The sequence below is a fragment of the Neopelma chrysocephalum genome, unplaced genomic scaffold (genome assembly GCF_003984885.1).
Source record: "Neopelma chrysocephalum unplaced genomic scaffold, ASM398488v2 Primary Assembly neopelma1_24, whole genome shotgun sequence".
NCBI lineage: Eukaryota > Metazoa > Chordata > Aves > Passeriformes > Pipridae > Neopelma > Neopelma chrysocephalum.
This window is the reverse complement of record NW_020897693.1, coordinates 36,777,643-36,797,836: the sequence shown is the minus strand read 5'-3', so window position 1 is coordinate 36,797,836 and position 20,194 is coordinate 36,777,643. Positions and strand designations below refer to the sequence as shown.

The following is a 20,194-nucleotide window of genomic DNA, read 5'->3' as shown; positions in this document are numbered from 1 at the left end:
TTGGTTCAAAGGACTACTTGCTTGGTGACCAAAGTCCTGGAAAGTCATGAGACAACATAGAAGGTATTGGTGTGGACTGAGAATCAGAACGTCAGATTATTCTTTGCGGGTTTTTTATTACTTTCTCCCTCAGGGTGCGGTTGTGGATAATAGTCTGTTGGCTTGAGTTTTTTTGCCTCACAAATCTGTCTATAGCCTTGTGGCAAGACTTAAAGAATTCCCCACTCTACCCGGTGGTGTGACCAGTAGCAGGGGCTACAGATAGGCACTGTGCAAAGCTGGGGGTGAGATGGCAGGGTAGAGAAGAAAATCTGAGAAACTGAGATAGAGCACTTCTTTTCAAATACACTTTGCAATGCCTGGGTAGTCTGTAAAAGCTATCTATTCTTGTTACTGCTTTGTGTTATTGCAGCTTGAAAAACAAATTGGGATCATTCTGCATCATATATAATTCTCAAATGTAATAACCCTTTGAACTTGCATGATGTGTTTTGTCTTTAGATCAAAAGGTTGGGTAAAGTTACATATAGCTGAAATCAGAGGCCCAGAATGTCAAGTTACCCAAGACGTTTTAATGAGCTTATGGCAGAACTTTGGCTAGCATGAATATTCCCTGTTTCATATTCTAAATGGTAATTTAAATGGTAAGTAATTATTATTATGGTTGAGGCAGAATGGAAATCAAACTCATCTTTTTTGGGAACTGGTGGCAATTTAAATAATAACTTAAATAGTTTGGTTTTGTTGTTGTTTTTGATATTGTAAAATATGCTCAAATCACAGGTTTACAGCCATACCAAAGTGCTCTATTTTACACTTACTTTTTTGCTTGTACTGAAGAACAGTGACTTATGTAAAACATGGAATCTCTATGTCTAGGAGAAGCAAAAAGGACACTGCTGTATCATGTAGTGCAAACCTGTGGTGCAGCTACAGAGTATAATTTCATGCTGGCTGCTCATTTTTAGGAGCACTGTGATTCATTAGCCCAGTGGGAAGAAAATGGGAAGAAAATCATTTAATTTCTGAACTCTGAGAATTTGTCCTCATGTTGGAAAACACCTTATTACCACTGCAGAAATTTCCTGCAGAAGAGCTGGGATTGAAATAGCACAGCGTGATGCAGGCTTCTACGAAGTGTCTTGGCAGAGCCTGAGACTAGGAACACAGCAGTCAAAGGTACCATGTTCTGACAGAGGATGAGGACAGCTTCCACAACACAAGTCAAAATTAAGTTTTTCCTTATCCTAACGTACATCCGTAGATCACAACTTCTCCGAGAGATGTTTCAGAGACATCCAAGGACTGTCAGACTCTTTTTCACTGAGTAGGCCAAAGAGTTTCCTTACTGAACAAAATCTGGCCAAAAATCCCAGCTAGGCACTTTTTATGGTGCCTTCACCATATCCCTATGTGCTTTTGTGGTAACATCAAATGCACAGACAAGTATGTGGGGACAGATTGGAGAAGTGCTTTTCCTCAATGTTCATTCCTCTTCCTACTGGATTCTTCTATAGAGCAAAGGGTATAGGGTCAGAAAAGGGAAAAAATTATGACAAAAGTGAGGGAACACTACAGGCAAATAGCAGAATATAACTGTAGAGAAGAAATGCATCCCGAAAATTTAGAGAGGGAAGTTTTAAAAAACCACCACAACATATGGACTAATTTTCTCCTTTAGGTTGTTATGTTGGGATGAGATCAATACAATCATTGCTGTCATTCCTTTTACATTTCTTCCCGGATTCCTTTTCTGTGTTCAACTATCTATTTCTTCATTAATTCTTGTCAGACTCTTCAGCATTTTAGCCAAGTCTTTTGACTATCTTATTCATGCCCAACAGATGAATAGGCCTTCCATGAGCATGCAGACAGACTTGTGCAGACTGTGGTTTTCTTTTCGCAGAGAGAAGTAGGTAACTTCAGAATAATTAGCTGAAATTTCCTCCCCTCCCCTCTTTTTTTAAAGACAATTCCTCATCTCTCCAGGAAGATGAAGAGATAGATATGGAGGCTGTCAACTGGCAGCTGAACAACACCTCTGTGAATGGGCATTCGTCTACCCCAACCACAGTCCGCTTTCCCAGCTGGGTGACTTTTGATGACAATGAAGTCAGTTTTTCACCGCAGAACCTTTCTCCCTTGAAAACAAATACCCCATCTGCAGAAACACAGGCTCCAGATGTTAACTTTAACCTCACTACATCCTTGAAGAAAAGAGAACGTCCTAAAAGCACATTGGGGGACCTCTCTAAAATTCAAAAACTAGATCTCTCCTCCCTAACCAAGTTGCCTTCTGTTGAAACACCACCATGGAGTGCTACTAATCCCTTTCTGGATGAATCTCTGCGAGATGTCCAACCGTCACCCATCAATCCATTCAGCTCCTTCTTTGAGGAGCAAGAGAGGCGTTCCAAAAGCTCTTCTGTCTCCAGTGCTCCAGGAAAAAGCCAAAGAGACTCTCTCATTATTCTCCATCAAGAGCCTGATACCATCAGTTTCCATGAGGCAAACAAAAGTCTAACCCACACAGATGCTGTAGAGCAGCTCAAACAACTCCAGATTGGAGACCCGGATCGTGTGAGCAGTTCTACTTTGCCTGATGATGACCCCATGATGCCATATGATCTGGATGCAGCTTTATTTAACCTGGCACCAGCTCAGCCAAAGGATGGATGGCCAATGATGCTCAGGATCCCAGAGAAGAAGAATATTATGTCATCCAGGCACTGGGGACCAATATATGTCAAGCTGACCGACAGTGGATGTATACAGCTTTTTTATGAGAAGGGGCTAGAGAAACCTTTCCGAGAACTCAAACTGGAAATCAATCATGAGATTTCGGAGCGCAAACTCCAGAACTATGACGAGAATGGAAGGATACACAGTGTGCGGTTGGATCGCACAACGTACAAGGAGAAAAAGAAGTATCAGCCTAAACCAGCCATTGCACACACAGCAGAGAGAGAGCAAATTATCAAGCTTGGGACTACAGATTATGAAGACTTCCTTAGCTTCATCACTGCTGTGCAAGACACGCTGATGAACTTGCCAGCTTCATCAACAGATCTGAGCACAGTGGGACTGAACTATCAAGAAGAAGAAATCACTGTTGATGTCAGGGATGAGTTTCATGGCATATTGGCCAAGGGAGACAGTGCGATTCTCCAGCACTGTGTGCTGACCCATATCTATGTTCTCAGCTTCCTTTCTGGCCTGGCAGAGTGCAGGCTGGGCCTTAATGATATCCTGATCAAAGGGAATGAAATAGTTGCAAGGCAAGATATTATGCCCACTACTACCACTAAGTGGATTAAATTATACAGCTGTCAGTTCCATTCATGTGTGGATGAGGATATGTTTAATAACTCCCGTATTATCCTGTTCAACCCTTTGGATGCCTGCCGGTTTGAACTGATGCGATTCAGAACTGTCTTTGCTGAGAAAACTTTGCCTTTTACTCTGAGGACAGCTGCCAGCATCAATGGTGCTGAGGTGGAGGTGCAGAGCTGGCTGATGATGTCCACAGGATTCTCTTCCAATCATGACCCTTTAACTCAGGTCCCTTGTGAAAACGTGATGATCCGCTACCCAGTGCCAAATGAGTGGGTGAAGAACTTCCGCAGGGAGAGTGTCCTGGGGGAGAAATCTTTGAAAGCCAAGGTGAACAAGGGAGCCACTTTCGGATCAACTGGTCTGTCTGGTTCTGAGCCAGTAATGAGAGTAACTTTGGGAACTGCCAAATACGAGCACGCCTTTAATTCCATCGTATGGAGGATAAACCGACTGCCTGACAAAAACTCAGGTGAGTGGTGCATACCATTTCTGCAGGAGTAAACTAAAAGGAGTTATGTATTTTGGAAGATAGGGAATAGTGAGTTTAAATGGTGAGAGAGAAAGCATCCTCTGTAATATACTAAAGGACATAAATTAGTTGCTTGAAGCATTTATCTGACCCTTCATCACAATAGTTTTAGGTATCCTACAAATATGGCTAATAATAAAAACAGGTTTGGGTTTTCCAGATGCAAAAATACACGTTCTGTGTCTGCTTGGAGGTTTTTAAAAGAGATGTAGATGTGGCATTCAGGGACATGGTTTAGTGGTAGACTAAGTTCGTGCTAGGTTAATGGTTGGACTTGATGATCTTAAAGGTATTTTCCAACCTAAATGGTTCTGTGATTTTATGATTATGAGGCTTAGGCATCAAACATCACTGTGTGCTCAGTACTGTTATTGGAAGCAGATTTGTTTCAGGTAACTTTCAAAGGCAAGATCCTATGCTATGGAGCTGAATGACAAGGCCAGATAAACGGCTGTAATTCCATCCAGCACACGTGATTTCTTCCATGCATTGCCAAGCATACTGGGCCAGTGCTATATATTTCTATGCATATGCCACAATTAATGCCTATAAAGTATCTGGAATGGGGATTGTAAGAGAACAGAAGATATTGCTCAACCATTAAAAAAAATAGAAATTTCCAAACACCAGTTTGTGGCTACATTTCTGTAATCAGTGCAGACATGCAATTACAACTTAAACCTGAAGAGAGAATACCAATATGAAATCCACAAATCTTTGTATTTCTAGTAACAGTTTCATAATTAATCATTCAAATAATGTAGGGAAGCTACTTTTCCCTTTGGCCATTGCTGCCAGTCCTTCTACTTCCTGCCTTTCATCCATGGTGCACAATAAAGGTGGACAACTCAGGTTTATTTTTATTTGTAGTGAATTCTACTTCTTGGCTTCTCTGATCTAGAATAGCTTTTTACAAATGAGATGCACTTTTTAGTATGCTGTAGTGATGCACCTGGGTGACTAGGAGGGTTTCTGTATTCACTGCTCCCTGGAGGAAAATTCAGTGTGGTACCAGATTTGGCTCTCTCAAAGGACATATATTTTTCCTGAGTTTGAGTTATAGTGTCAGCAAAGCAGCGATCCAAGTCTCCTAATCTTTTGGATGACATTTCAGCCCAAGGACACTAATTTACACCATAGGTTACAAATTCGGAGGGATATCGCTGACAAAAGGGAAGGCTCCATGTTTCCTGTAGTGTGGGGCATAAGAAGACAGAGCTTGGAAACTCAAGAAAAATATAGCAATGAAAAATTAACCTCAGACTGTTTATGAGCAATAACATGCTTGTTAAAAATCTCGCTTTGCCATCTGCAGGAGCTCTGAGAATGAGATGCTGTGAAATTGGGCCTTCTGTGGCATCTTCTCTCCAAAGATCTCAGTATACCATATAGATATTACAGCTGGGGAAACTAAAGCCCCCAGACTTTAACACAATCACAGAACATGCCAGTAGCAGTAACATGCCAGGAGAAGAGGCAAAATTCTTGTCTCTACCGCCTTCTGCAAGGTAATGCTCCCTTACCCATTGTTACTCTGAGGGAGTGCCTCTTGTTGCCCTGATCCCATCTCTCCCAGTGTGAGGCTTTATTGTATATACACTGTGACAGGGGTAAACGCATTACAGATTTGTTGCTGCTGTTGGACCCCTGCCACAGAGCAACTATCCATCAGTGTCACCGTGCGGAACGCAGGGCAGTATTTTAGTATTTGTTTACATCCTCAGAGGAAGAAAGTGTCCTCACCCCTCCGGTCAGATCAGATGTAATTTCAGGGAAAGGAAGGGCCTTGAACACACTGTCTTGGCCAAGACACATGAGGTATGTGAGAGGGAGGGAATCCCAAAGTGATGACAGGACAGGCTAAGTATAGTTTAAATTTGACCTTACCCTTCACGGACTATTTCTATTTATTGATGGTACTTCGTCCCACGGGTTTCCTTACTCAAAGCATGTGGCAAACAAAGGGGTATATGAGTGGTACTCAAAAGCATTGATTCCCACTCCTTCTTAGATTTGCCTGATGGACCACACACACTTCTGACCATGTGATACTGGTGTGGGGTTTAACTTCCAGCCTGGGCAACTTTGGCTGTATCCAGCCATACCCATAAGTCATATAATAACCCACCTCCACCTATTTGCAATTATAAATGATGCAGTTCTCAAGCACTAAATATAAAACTACTCCCTTGACTCACACTTGATGCTCTCTTACTGTGACACCTGCCACTCATCTCTAAGAACACTCTGGTTCTTCTGTAAATGTCTGGTCTGCTAATGAACTGCTCTGGTGCCTGGGACTCCAGAGCAGGAGGGAGGTAGTGGCATCACACTGCCACTGGGGGAAACACTGCAGGTGGCCACAGTCTGTAGTTCCACCCTGCCAGCAGAGGCCACACAACCTGTCCACACCACTTGGGGCACATGCACTGCATGACTGCCTCCAGCACACATGCCTGTCTGCCAGTTGTGCTCAAAGGAGCACATATGTAGGCACACATTAAGGGACCTTTTGTTCACCCACGGTTTGTGCTCTGACACATTGCTTGCAAACACAGTCCCAGGAACTCCAGAGGTCTCCAGGTAGCCAACTGGAACTCTTCCTTCCCTCCATTCCCCAAATGAGGACTGATGCAGGCTCTGTGCAGACGTGAGGCACATGACACCATCAGCCCTGCCATCCACAGCCCTGCTGGGGAGGAGAGCTGGTCCCTCCTGAAGTTCACTGCTTGTATTCAGGTTATGGAATCCTAAGCACCCAAATTGTTAAGAATTATTTCAGCAGCTTTGCTGTCTTATCCAAATGTTTTCTTTTTGTGCTTTCTAATGGGATGGGGCCCTTTGCACTCTCACTCTAGGTGACAGTGATATCAGCACTATCTGTACTATTTTGTAGCCAAAGCATCTGCTTATGACCGAACATTGAAAAGCATATGACCAATGAAGGACAGTGCATACTCTGACTGTGATTTGACCTAAGGAAAAACTATGGACTGGATTCTACTGAGCACATTGCTGAAGTCCTGTCCAAAATGGCTTGTTAAACATTATTGCCCTTTTCATATTCAAAATTAATATGATCAAAAGAGTTGATAAAGAAAGCATATTTACAGACTTTGCAGAGCTCCAGTTGCTGCTGGCTGGGTTTCACATGTTGAGTTTTTTTAATCCACCAGTAGAATACTAGGGAAACATCTAAACAGTCTTCAATCGTGGGGAAAACGCTCTTTCAGGAAAGCAGAGATGTATCCTCTATGCAGAGCCTTGGATCTGGATTTGAACTTTTCTCTAGTTTGGCTGTGTATCCCAGGCATGCTGCCTGGTATACTTTCTGAAGTAAATTAAATCCTTTAATCCAGACATGTTGGGACATCTGAGTCATTCAGAAAAGATTCCGCCCAATCACAGCAAAACATGCATATATATGAATTATATTATCAGATCCTTGATTGTCAGAACAAAATGTTAGAAGCTCAAGGAAACAAGATGTGCAATACAAAAGCTGTCTGTTGATTTCCTCCTGATTTTACTGAAAAGTGTACCTGTCCATTACAGAAATAACTCCGAATGAACCTGTTGAACAAAGTCTGTAGAGGTTGTGCCTTGTGGGCCTCACAGCCAGGACACTAAAGAACACTGATGTGCTAAGTAATTTTGCAATAGCTTCAGTGGAGGAGTTGCTTTCTTAATCTGTTCACCTTGTTGTCAACCATGCTGAGCTGGTTTAAATTAATAACTTCCATATTTTTTGACTGCTGTGCATGGTCTTTTCTGTTAATGGGCTCTCCTTCTAGAAGAAATTAAATTATTGAAAAATTACCTTGTTAATTGCATTGGGGGGGGTGTTACCTTTTTTCCCCCTTTGTTTTCCCCTCCTTATTTTCCTCCTTTTTTTGAGCCTATGGATATCCACACTTAGGTATGTTAAAATAGGTCAGTGATTCCATGTGTCCAGTTGAAATTATGAAGAGTTCAAAAGCTCAGATCTCCAAAGCACCTGTCATGCAGTGTGCTTAAGCCCAGTTTAACACTTCCCAGGGTTACCTTCACACATACCCACCCCAAAAGCATCTGAACACATACCAGATCAGGAGTGTAGTGGCACAAGCCTAACATTTTGTAGCTGTGGATGGGGCTTGTGCTGGAGCACAGAGCTGTTTCTCCTGTGCTGCTGGGTCTTCTGTCTGAAGGAGGGAGCAACCCATGGCAAACTAAGGGAGAGGAAAAGCATGACAAAGCAGATGAGCAGAAAGGATTACAATGAGGATTCTGCTCAGAGTGGCACAGGGTGAGGAAAGAGATACGAATGGATGGGGATCCTGAGACTGGGAATTGGTTGCCAGTACTGAGTGCTGAACACAGATTTTTTTGAATCAGGAATGACCCATTTTTAGGCATCTTCATAATGCAGTACCAGAGAGCACCTTCTAGTGGTGAGGAAACTCTGGCTAGACTGTTTAGAAATATGAGGCTGACTCTAGATGAAATTCTTGCCCAGACTTACATTGAGTGAATTTTTTTTCTGGCTTTGTTTCAGAGGTCAAGTGGGATGTTGCAATGCCTAAGTCCTGTAAAGACTGTTCAATTTCATCCTGTTGGGACAAGTAATACCTCAAAATCCCACATCTTGCTTTTCAAGCTTCAGCTTAACAAGGCTGACTTTTGGGCTAAGCAGGTGTATTCCTGCTCTTCCCAGGGCAACTTTCTGGGCTTTCCCCACCCAGTTCTCTTTACTCTGCCTACTTTCCTCCTTCCTTGTCTCTGTCCTGTACACCTTGCTGATCTGTATGGAGAAGAACTTTTCCAGTGAACAAGTAACCTGAAATCCTAAAGCCTATAATAGTGGCAGACAAGGATTCTGTTCATTTATTTATACATTCATTTACACATACATAGGTAATAGAATCTCTTCAATCAGAAGGCCCTTTGTGGCTTTGAAGGCTTTCATCTTCATTTTGCAAACAGAGAAACTGAGGCACACACATTAAATTACTTGCTCAAGAGCTTAGGGATGGCAGCAGCCAGAAACAAAAACAACCTAGCTCGACTAGAATTCCCTACTTTAGTTTTTAAACATAACTGCTGTCCAGCAAAACAAAGAAGAAAAATAATAACAAAGGTTATCTTTTACAGATGACAGAGCTAAACGTGTCACCTTGCCATCTTTAATAATTAGCCACCATGTCACAGGTTAGAGTGAGGAACAAACAGTTATTCTGTAGCTTTGCACGAATTTGCTTTTTGAACCCAGGAAAGTTTTAAGCTTATCCAGTACATTTTCTTTTGCTAAAAATTGGGATAAAAATTTCAAATACATGTGCAATATCTCCAAATCCCTCCTTCTCTTGCTATAATTTCATAACATTTCAGAAGGGTGTGCCCCAATGTTACAGACAATGAAGGAATCAGAAGAGGACAAATACCTTTACCCTACTGTGCTTGATTTACTTCTAGTATTTTCACCCACTAAAAGCAAACTAGAGTGATTATCAGTCCTTTTTGCATTTTGTTTAATTACTTTGGTAACTTCAACAGCATTGAAACAGGTAAGATACTGTCACTTGCTATGAACTAGTTCACCTAGGGAGATTCTCGGTTCCCTACAGCTTAATGATGCTACTTTCTCCTAGGTGTTTTCTCGATCATGCAACACTACTTGCATTACTGTTTGCCCTCTTTTTCCAGCTTCTGGCCATCCTCACTGCTTCTTCTGTCACCTAGAGCTTGGCTCTGACCGGGAAGTGCCTTCCAGTTTTGTCCGCTATGTAGATGTGGAATTTGACATGCCCACTACTTCTGCATCCAAAGCCACTGTTCGGTCCATCTCTGTTGAGGACAAGACCGACGTGAGGAAATGGGTCAACTATTCAGCACACTACAGTTACAAGGTAAAACTGAGCATGTGGCAATCACCATGGTTACACTGCATACTTTCATTGTCTTGAAAAGTGTGAGCAGACAAATAAAATACCATGGCCAGATGAGGTGGGAATTTGGCACGTGCCAGGCTGTCTGCAGTAGCTACCCATGTGCTACCCATGTGCTACTGATTCATGGCAAACAGGTAGGATTATCCTTCAGCAAAGATGAAATAAATTTGCTTGCAGTTGCCTGTGAAAAAGCATGCACACAGCCAGCTGCTGGGGATTAGCTGATATGGTACAAGTGTGAACAGGGAGTTTTGCTGCTCTTCATAGCACCTCCAGTGAGAGTGCTACAGTGGGAGTCCTACAGCAGACAAAAGGATCACATTATTTCTCTGCTTACATATTTCTTCCTCCTGCCTGCCCTAAGGAGAGGAGCAGATGGGAAAGTACACTATGTATATACCTGCCAAGAATCTCAGTAAATTTGCATGTTAGCTGAATACTCGGAAGAGAAATTGGAATCCTACCTGCCTTCTTTAAGAGCAACGATGAGAGATTCTGAAAAGATCCTCATGGCAAATATTTTTACTGGTAATTGTAATTACATTTTTAATAGTCTCTTAAATTCCCTGGAGATGGTATTTGATCTTCCTAAGTATCCCTTTTAAGAATTAAACAGTGGATTATTCCTGAGTTTTCAGAGATGTAGAAATTTAGAACCCAAATATAGATCCCCTTGGCCCTGTATCAATACAAATTGGTATCACTAGGCCAAAGCACCTCTGAGCCTGAGGACAGCAGGGAGGGTGATGATGTTTGGGTTGGTGTTAGGCAGTGCCTCAAGGAGCATTTGATGATCCTTGTGGGTCCCTTCCAACTCAAGATCTCTAGAAAATTAATCTCTTTGCTTTATACATCAGTCTTTGTAGAGTTTAAAATTTAGGCTGGTTTTCTGCTGTCACTTAGGAAGCCACTTATCATCTGCAGATTTGGTTCTGGGTTTGGATTCAGAGTACATCTGGGAACGGTAATGAATAAAAAATCATGTGATACCAGTTCTCTGCATGCATTGTCTCTTCTGGAAATGATTTCAAGACACTGTTGAATTGAAAAACTGCTTGGAATAGACTTAAAATATTTATAGTAAATAAAATCCAACTTTCCCTGATTTTCAGTCTATTTTTCTTCACAACCCTCTCAGTTCACCTGAGCAGGACACAAACTGCCACTGAGGAAGATTTCTGAATCTTTTGTTTTCCTTTCTCATTACAAATGTTCTCCCTCTTTTTCTTCTGCCAGGTTGAAATAGAGCAGAAAAAAAGCTTGAATGAGGTTCTGAAGGGAGAAAATACAGCAAATGTCAATGAATGTGCTACACAGTGAAGGAAGATCAGTCTGCAAGTCCCAGGAGGGGTGGTAAAACTAACAGACCCGAAAGAAAGGACTTGCAGGGTTTGGGTATTTTTCTGTAAAATTATAGAGTACTACTTTTAAAATAATACTCTGAAGAGTATTATTTTTTCCTGTGTGATGATCCGTACTTTGAGAAGAAGCTCATCAGCGGTTTGTTTGGAGCAGATCCTTGGGCTTTTTCTGGAAGGATACAAGTACAGTTGTAGAGTCAAGCCTGCCTTTTCTGCCTCTTCACCATCTAGGTTCTGCACTCAAGTATGGTCTGGCAACCATCACAGCCACACCAGAAAGCAGCCTTTATCTCACAATCTTGCCCTCCTACATTAAGCATTTTATTTATATGCCTTTTGTTTTGGTCATTGACTGAATCACTTCCTATCGAACTGCCAAAATAAAATCCAGGTAGCATCAAGTGAAAAATTATATAAAATCTCCTTTTTGAAGTGGTCAATAGAGTGAAAACCCTGAGCATCATTCTGGAGAATCAACACACTCTGCAACATAAACATAGAGAATGATCTCTGTGTTTAAGCCGACGAACTACAGACAGGACAGACTATTATGTAGCTGTTCTTCTGTTCACCCCTTCCTGTCTCATCCCCTGAAATGACATCGTTGTGCACATTTTCATGGGGTCTGCACAAGTTACAAGAAAGCCTCTGCAATTTCTTGAAATTTTTATTTTTTTACTCTGAGCTGTTCTGGTATCTTGACTGAATGTGGTTATGGCTGCTAGCAACAGGGAATGTGTGTTATAATAGAGGAGATACAGGAGAGACTTTGCTAAGATTAGATCATTCCTGCCTAGAAAGATATTTAAGGGAAAAACATGGGGGATTAGTTTTGGGTTTGGGGGGGGTTATATATTTTCTTGGATGGGTAAGGTGGGTGGTTATTGAAAATGTCATAACACAATTACTTTGACAATGTTGTTTGCTTTCCTGAAAATCCTCGGAAGTCCATGCAGCACAAAATTTTTTTCATGTTCTTTCTTGAACCTACAATATAAGTAACTTATATCTTCATAATACTCCCATTAACTGGGCCCCAAAATCTTTTCCAAAAAATAACAACAAGCTTCTATTACAGAGATTTTTTAATCCCCACTTTGGCTGGAAGTAACAGCAAGTCTTAAAACTTCTTTCTAAATAAAAATGCAGAAGACATAAATCAATCACATATATTTTCAGATAAAACAGTGTTAAAAGTACCCATTTTTAGTTGTTTCTATGGCTTGTGTAATATTTTGTCTTGTAATTTTAAATGTAAAAAAAATAATTTATTAAATAATTGTAAAAGGTTACTACTGACTTTAAAATACACATTTGGAAAGCCTTGGCAATGTAATTTAAAATCATAGTGAATTAAAATGAAAGCTTTTTTATAAATTTATTTCATTTTACAATGAGTATAACAGAAAATTAATGCACTCTTGATTTAATACTTTCACCATGACTACTATGAAAATTACTACAATGTTAAAATCCCAAATAAAATATGAGATTAATTACATTGAGTCTGAAACTGGTAGTTGTAGAATTTAAAACAAATTGTAGGGAACTTATAAATGCCTTTTTATATGCACCTAAATTTCAAGCCTATATCATCCTAGTGATACATACTTACACAGGTACACCACTGTAAATATGTAAAGTCTCAGTCCTTCTAGGACTTCTTAATAAGCATGTGATACTCTGTTGCAGGTAGCCCTACTGGAGCCCAGGGAGCTCCTTAGAGCACACCAGTAAGTACTAAGCATTTGCAACATCCTTCTGTAAATGGAAGAATGCTACTAATTTTTATGAAGAATTTTGAGATCAGTGGATTAAAATTACTGATATTATTAAATGATTCGGCCCCAAGAGCATGGGGCTGAATTTGTGACTGATTGTCAGCTCTGTTACAGACTGGCTGAGTTGCATGGCAACTCCTCTCTAAAAAATTCATTCTTCTGTTCAAAGGCAGTCAAAGAACTTCTGGGTATTTTTCCTGTTTTTCACTACAGCTACTAGTGTACAGTTTCTGAAATCCCACCAGCAAGAAATACAAGAAAACCAAGCTGAAGGAGTGCTGAGATGTTACTGAGGAAGTGTGAGAATGTTTTGTGAAAGAAATGGTTGGGAGATTTCCTACTCTGACCTGTAGGCTCAGTGTCTTAATTTTCACCTATTGCCCCCCAGCCCATGGACACACAGATAGGTAATACAAATAAATTTATGTTGTACTCCTTAAAGAGGGAAGAAAATAAAAGGAATCTCATTTTCCATCTCTGTTGAATTCTTAAGCCATTCAGCCTCTGTCATATTTCAGCCACAGAATACTTCATGCCCCAGAAACTGAAAAATAAACATATTGGATGTTTCTGGATTTACTTAATTTTTCTACCAGTTTATCATTGATTCTTTTTTTTTTTAATTCAGAATCAATGAATGAAAGAAAGAGTATGGACCTGAATTTAACCTTTCTTTTGTAGTTAGTTGTACACTGAAGTATCTCTTCCAATCCTCATGGAGCTAAGCAGGCAAAACTGGGAAAGTGTTCTGATTTATATGAAAGTCATTTTAATCCATTCTGATCTCCAAAGAGTGTTTTTTGGATGTACCTCCTACTGAGTTTTCAAGAGTTTAGCATGAATACCTCAGCCAGAGTTTCAAAAGACCTTATTTCCTGTTAAAGGACTGGAGTTAGTTTTTTGATTTTTCAAAAAAACGCTCGCAACCAAAACCTTTAGAAAATCTAGTGTTGGTGTCACCAGTTCAGCACCATTACAAGCACTGAGCATTTGAACACTGGGATCCTAAGTGCCCTTAATGAGGCTTCCACTGTTCTTTATTGATTAAACAGTGCCAATTTTTCAGTGTTAGACACTGTCATGCATGAACTTTATGTGCATGAACCATATACTCTTCATCCATAAGAGTATAGTGTTAATCTGAACAGACTGTTGATGGGAGTGAGGGACAAGATCTGAGCTATGTGAGTTTAAGAGTAGCTGAAATTATTTAGAGATAAGCTATGCCTGTAGTGGGGATGATTTTTCTTTTTTTTTTTAAATCTTGAAGAAAAATCTCTGACTAGTTTCAGATTAATACTTCTTTTGAGAAAAATGCAATCACTGTCCTTTGGTTTATTTGAAAGCTTTGTAGTACTCAGACACTCCATGCAGGAAATGTGCCTTCAAGGTAAGCATACATTTACTCCCTGAAGGTATTCTCACTTTCAGCCCTCTTTCTATTTCCCATTATTGTTTTGTTTAATTTTTGTACTGTGGTAAGACTTGAGCTATTGTATGGAATTTTGCCTAGAAAAATAAAGTGTCTTTGATCACAAGGGATAAAGATGAACAACATCTCCAGGCAGCTGAGTGTATTTTAGGTAATGCCTCTTGCATTTATTAGCTATGGACACTCTCCTAGAAAAGGAAAATGTGTAAATTCAGATGATAAATACTATAACTGACTTCTGTTATTTTTGTTCTAGTTTTTATTTAGACTCAAATTTAGTTATCCTATGAAGGAGACAGATATAACTGTATCATCAGAAACATTGCATAAATAATTTTCCTTTTCTGGTGGGTTACTGGCTGACATATTTAAATCAATAAGACATCCAAGACCTGTTGGTCTCTCTGTCCACATTATTTAGTAACTGCTAAAACTCCCTCTTGAACATTGACCTCCCAGGATAGAGAGCAATTGCATGTAAAAGAGCAAAGGAAAAGGTGTACAAAGTTCAGCCTGGAGGTACTTACTCTGTTGCCTGCATAAAATTTTCAGTAATTCCTTGGCCCTTGAGTGCAGTAATCAAGCCCTTGATAAGTCACCTTTGTTCCAGATAGTGAAAAATTCCTTTCAGTGACTCTTAGCAGTTGGTGTTTATAGCTATATTCATCTCCAGAACTGCCCAGGACAAGAATTTGCAGCACACAAGAGATCACTTATGGATGAAGTACTTACCATCTTCTGCCACTGGAGTTAAATCTACATCATGACATGTCTGAGATTCAAAATTTTGTGTGTAACAGGCACAACTGTTCCTAACCTTCCTGTTTTGTTTAGCCAGCCAGCCACCCACACATCCATCCATCCATCCTCCCATCCGTCCTACACTCCCTCCCTCTCTCTCTCTCATGCAATTCATTCTTTGCACTATTGACATTGATTGGCTTGATTATTATTTTGTAACATGTTCCTTCCTTTTTGTTTTGTAAAATAAGTAAGTCTATACACTGGCTAACTTCGTAGAAGTGGTTTATTTTTTTTAGTCTTTTTATTTTATCAGTTGAAATGGGATGTCATGTTTTGTTTAAACTATGTGAAAACTTAAATAAATGTTAAGATGAAACAGCATATCCTCATTTTCACTGTGAAATTGAAAGTTATATGTGCTGTACATTCTGATAAATCAGAGGCCTTGAATTCAGAAGAGGAAAAGGGGATGTTTTGAATGGCATAAAGAACAATATAAATTAGAAGTAATGGGACTGCATACAGTAAAGATATTATTTAATTTGATCTCCAGATTAAAAGATAGACTGCAAAGGAAATGGAGCAGGCCTAGAGCTTGAGCCACGTAACAGGTGTGTGGAACAGTACTGACATAATATGGAAGATGTTTCAACATCTGAAGAAAACCATCCTGAAACAAAGTAATTGAGGACTGAAGCTTCTGCTCAGTGGTCTCTTCTGTTCTTTGACCACTAAAGCCAGGAGTACATGAAAGGGTGGTGTCTTCCTGTGATCAGAACACCTGTTTGCAAAGCAAGTATAAGGATACAGTCTAAAGTACTTACGGAGTTCTCTGCTATGATCCTCTGTGTTCTTTCAAAGTAGAGTAAGCCATGTATCATTTCATACATCTTTACACTTCTCTCACAGTCACTGAGACCCCCTTCAGTCTGCTGTCTTTATCAAAAGCATTCCCTATATGAGACTGAAGAGCTGGGCACTCTTGACCAAAGAAAATCAGATACCCACCATAAGTGGTGTTCAGATTATTGCTTTGAGATCAGCACATTCTCCATAGGAAGCCTCAGTACAACTGACAGTAAGTCAACCATTTTACAGTATCAGAAAATGGAGGTACACAGGGAATGATGCCTCATGTTCATTATTCAAGATTAAATCAGATCAGCTAGAAGAAAAAAGAAAAGTTTAAAAAGATTCAGGGGCTGTTAGTAATAGCAGTTTATTTACTATAATTCAGATATTCAGTGACATTTTGAAATGATCCTGTAAAATTGGGAGGGTAGGATTATATTAAACATGATAGTTTGCTAATATACAAAATGTTTTTAAATGAAAATTAAAGAAAAAAATGAGAGTTTGAAACCAGAGAGCTCAGAGTCCCTTGGCAATAGTGCAGTTCTTAGAGACAAGCCAAAATAACACCCTACAGGAGATGGAGAAGTCAGAGCACCACTGCAACGTGCACCCAAACAAAAGACATCCCTAGAGTGAGATAGCACCATTTGCAGAGAAAAAACACCACAATTTCCTCTCACTGCTCTTTGTTGCATGATTGCCCTCACCATCTAGTCCAGATATGTAAATTTGTAAGACAAAAGGTGCTGAAAGTCAGCTGAGGTAAAACGAAAGATGGAGGAGCAGCCCACTGTTCCAGCTTAGGTACAGGTCCAGGTCACAGCAGATGTGTCTGAACCAAGAAGCACACCAGTCACAGAAAAAGCTCCTGTTGTTTTGATCACAGTATCAGAAGCCTAACAGCAACTGCTGTATATAAAGAAGTAATTGGAATAGTATTTTATACACCAGCTAAGAAAGGTGTCTTTCTCAGCCCTGAATAACAGGACAGCAAAGCCTGATGGAAAGGTGTGACTATACTAGTGCCTGCAGTAGCACTGGGGTGCTGCAGCAAGGGGCAGACACATCCTGGGGTTAAGGGGGTCTGGGAAGACTTATCCTTCCCTGGTCAGAGGCCTTCTGCAGTCTCCCATTTGTTACTGCCCCACAGGCTGTAGATAAACTGGGAGCAGTCAGCTCGGCCTAAAGAGCTTCTGAAGGAAAAGGATGAATACAGGGTGAATACAGCTGAAAGTAGTTTCCTAAATTGAGAGCCTCTTTTGTAAAGGTTTCCCTGATGCAGGACTGAAAAGAAAAGCTTGACTCCCCTATGGAAGCAAAGAAATTTGTTAGGGTATGGTCAGTTCAGCAATTGTACAAGTACAGAGAGTACTCAAAAGGGAACGAAATGGGAAAACTTCATGTCAGTGCACCGATGCAGGCAGAACTGTAGCAGAGTTCTGAGTTCAGGTCTAGAGAAACAAAAGCAAAACTGCAGATAGTTTTCAGCTGAGATTAAGAGAGTTTGACCGCTATGGCATCCCCTGTCTCCATCTCCCTTTGATCAAAATCTTGCTTCTCAATGTATCAGTTAGCAGGCTTTTTTTTCCCCCCCAAGCTGTTACAGGTACCCTTTGCCCTGGCAGTCAGGAAGTGACAGTTGGTTTGAGAGGAACACCCAGGGGAGTGCGGGTGGCAAAATAAGATACACTGAAGTTACAATCTCAGCAGAGAAAAATGTGTGCTAATACATCATGACGTGTGACAAATCAGGAACTATGCAAAAAAATGTGACTTGGGGAGTCCCAGTCTACAAAGAGTGACCCTGGGAAAAAATAGTGTAAAAATCAATATGAATGTTATGAAAGATTGGAAGGCTTGTGAACAAATAGAATTGGATTTGGAACTGAACTACATTGTCAAAATCAGCTTTCAAATTGTACAGGACCAACAGACACAGCATGATGAATGTGAGTTGACTATGACATTTCTGCTGGGTAAGTTGGGGTTTGTGGTTTGGGTCCTACCTGGAGAAATTAACCATGGATTGGAACAATAAGGCATTTAGCTCCATGGTCACGATCCCTGGGTTCACAGGAGCAAAGGGGTGGTTGCTGTCTAGTGATCACTGCCTGGTTTTTGCCTGGACCACTGACCCACTGCATTGAGCAGCCTCGATGAATCACAAGTCTCACTGGTTTTCAGGCCTGTGAACCCCATGCAGAATTTTGCCTGTTGTTAACACACTGGAAACCAGTTAGATCTCAAAATTGGGTTTAAGAGTTGACTACCTCCACTGATTCCATGTTTAGCTGAGAAAAGGACAACAGAGAAATCAATTTTTCAGTTGTGTTGACTAGTCTTTTTCACCCAAGTAGTCCTTACTTGTGTGCACAGTCATGCACATATTCAGTTTAAATTTACATCCATAAAGCACTTTAAATACCTCCAGCAGAAAATCCTATAAAAGGATTTAACATTTAACTATTGTCTATTAAAAAACAAAGCATATGTGTGTGTTGTATAGGCATGCATAAACTTATACAATTATGCATTGTATGATGGGAAGAACAAGTTGACAAAAAAGTTTGATCTTTTTATTTTCTGGCCACTATTTTAAAAGACAGCCACCCCCCACTGTCCCGAGATATGCCACTGGGGCTCAGTCCAAGTCTGGGCAGCTAAGCCCACTACTCCCATCTGGTCAACCCCCATGCAGCTGCCTAATTCTGGGAGTACCAAAATTCCCAGAAGCTCTCATAAATTTGCATTAAAGATGTCTGCAGACACCTACTGTTCCTGTGTGTGCCTCAAACTACCACAATTCTATACAGCCTAGTCCACCTTGGGTTTCCAAGCCAGGTATTCTCCTACTCTCCCTCTCTTGAGGATTCCAACCTGCTGCTGTGCTCAGAATGAGTATTTATTTATTCTATAAACCCGTGCACTGGTCAGAACACTGCACTGCTGGGAAGCAAATGGGTTTGGGGTCCCTTTCTCCTCCTTGTTTGAGATTACCTAGAGGGTAAGTACAGAGGTAGAGACAATTCAAGACTGAAAAGAACTGAAGGCTTTGAGCACTTAGAGTACTGACTGGGTTTGTTCATCCTTGACTGCAGTTTCTGAAATTCTATTGAGTATATTATGGAAATAGTCCTTGGAGCATGAACTAGACACCAGACTTACCTTCTCCCTCCATACAAATTGCTTTTTCTGCTGAGCTTACTGAATCTAGGCCTGTTGTCCAGTGAAAGTACTTAATAGGATAAGTAATAACACCATTTAAGGATAGTGCCTTATCTGTTTGCTGAGGTTCTATGGAAGTGTTTAAATACATCCTTGTGCTGTATTTGCTAAGAAGCAAATTGTTATAAAAAGTCTCCTTCCTAAACACAATGATCCTTTTATATTAGAGCCTGTCAAGAATACAACTATATGCCTTTGAAGAACAGGGACAGTTTTCCTTCCTATCAACAAAAAACACATGGAAAAAATCTCTCCTGAAGTAGTTTCTAACCTAATTTTTAGGTTTAAGAAAATTATGTATTACATACTAATTTTAAGCCTACATTAATTTAATGATTGCTATGCATTGTAAGCCCATTTTATAGACGTTATGGCCAATGGTCATTGCTCTCAATGTGAGAACTGCTGGACAATTGTAGCTCAAAGTGGGAAAATTTTAGGACACATTTCTCTGATTTGTTTTCTACTGGGGTTACTATACTGGCATAGGAGTTCTGCCTCCCTCTTGTGGCTACATTTTTTACTTTTGACTTGGAAAAGAAACATTTACACTGCAGCCACAATCAGAGTTCGTGCTGGTTACCTTCCTGACAGTTAACTTCCTGATGTGTCTCCTCCTCAAGTTGAATAAAAAAGCCCCATTATGTCAGGAATCTCCCATCAAAAAAAAGGTCTACCTAAGGAAGAGATTCTTTTTCACATTTATATGGGAACAACTGAACATGTTCGATAAAATCTGTAGTAATTCATGCTGGTTACATTTTGTAATTGAGTCTGAATGTTAGCATTCAAGTCTGCCAAATGTATGAGCTCCACCTAGGAGTTACTAAGATATACCCCAGGGGATTTGATATTTTCAAGTAGAGCAAAATCTCACGGCCTATACATTTTAGGATATCACTTTGTTCTTTCCGATTGCCTTCCATTTAAATATCACATGATCCTTTTCAAACATTAGGAAATCAAGCTATCTGAAGAGTTAAATCAAATAAAGCACCATA

At 40.3% G+C, this 20,194-nt stretch overlaps 1 protein-coding gene across 4 annotated transcripts in view; it reads left to right on the top strand.

Annotated features, from left to right (window-relative positions):
- The window catches only part of STON2 (stonin 2), a 73,676-nt gene extending 58,182 nt beyond the window's left edge, over nt 1–15,494 (top strand). For 3 of the 4 annotated variants that reach the window (XM_027672964.1, XM_027672952.1, XM_027672958.1), the window contains exons 5-7: nt 1,970–3,805; nt 9,551–9,753; nt 11,032–15,494. In XM_027672964.1, the coding sequence (XP_027528765.1) occupies nt 1,970–3,805; nt 9,551–9,753; nt 11,032–11,115 (2,123 nt within the window). In that variant the 3' untranslated portion in view covers nt 11,116–15,494. Of the gene's footprint in view, nt 1–1,969; nt 3,806–5,180; nt 5,374–9,550; nt 9,754–11,031 lie in introns of those variants that run through there. The other variant, XR_003532459.1, reaches the window with a different exon arrangement.
- The last annotated feature ends 4,700 nt before the right edge of the window (nt 15,495–20,194 follow it).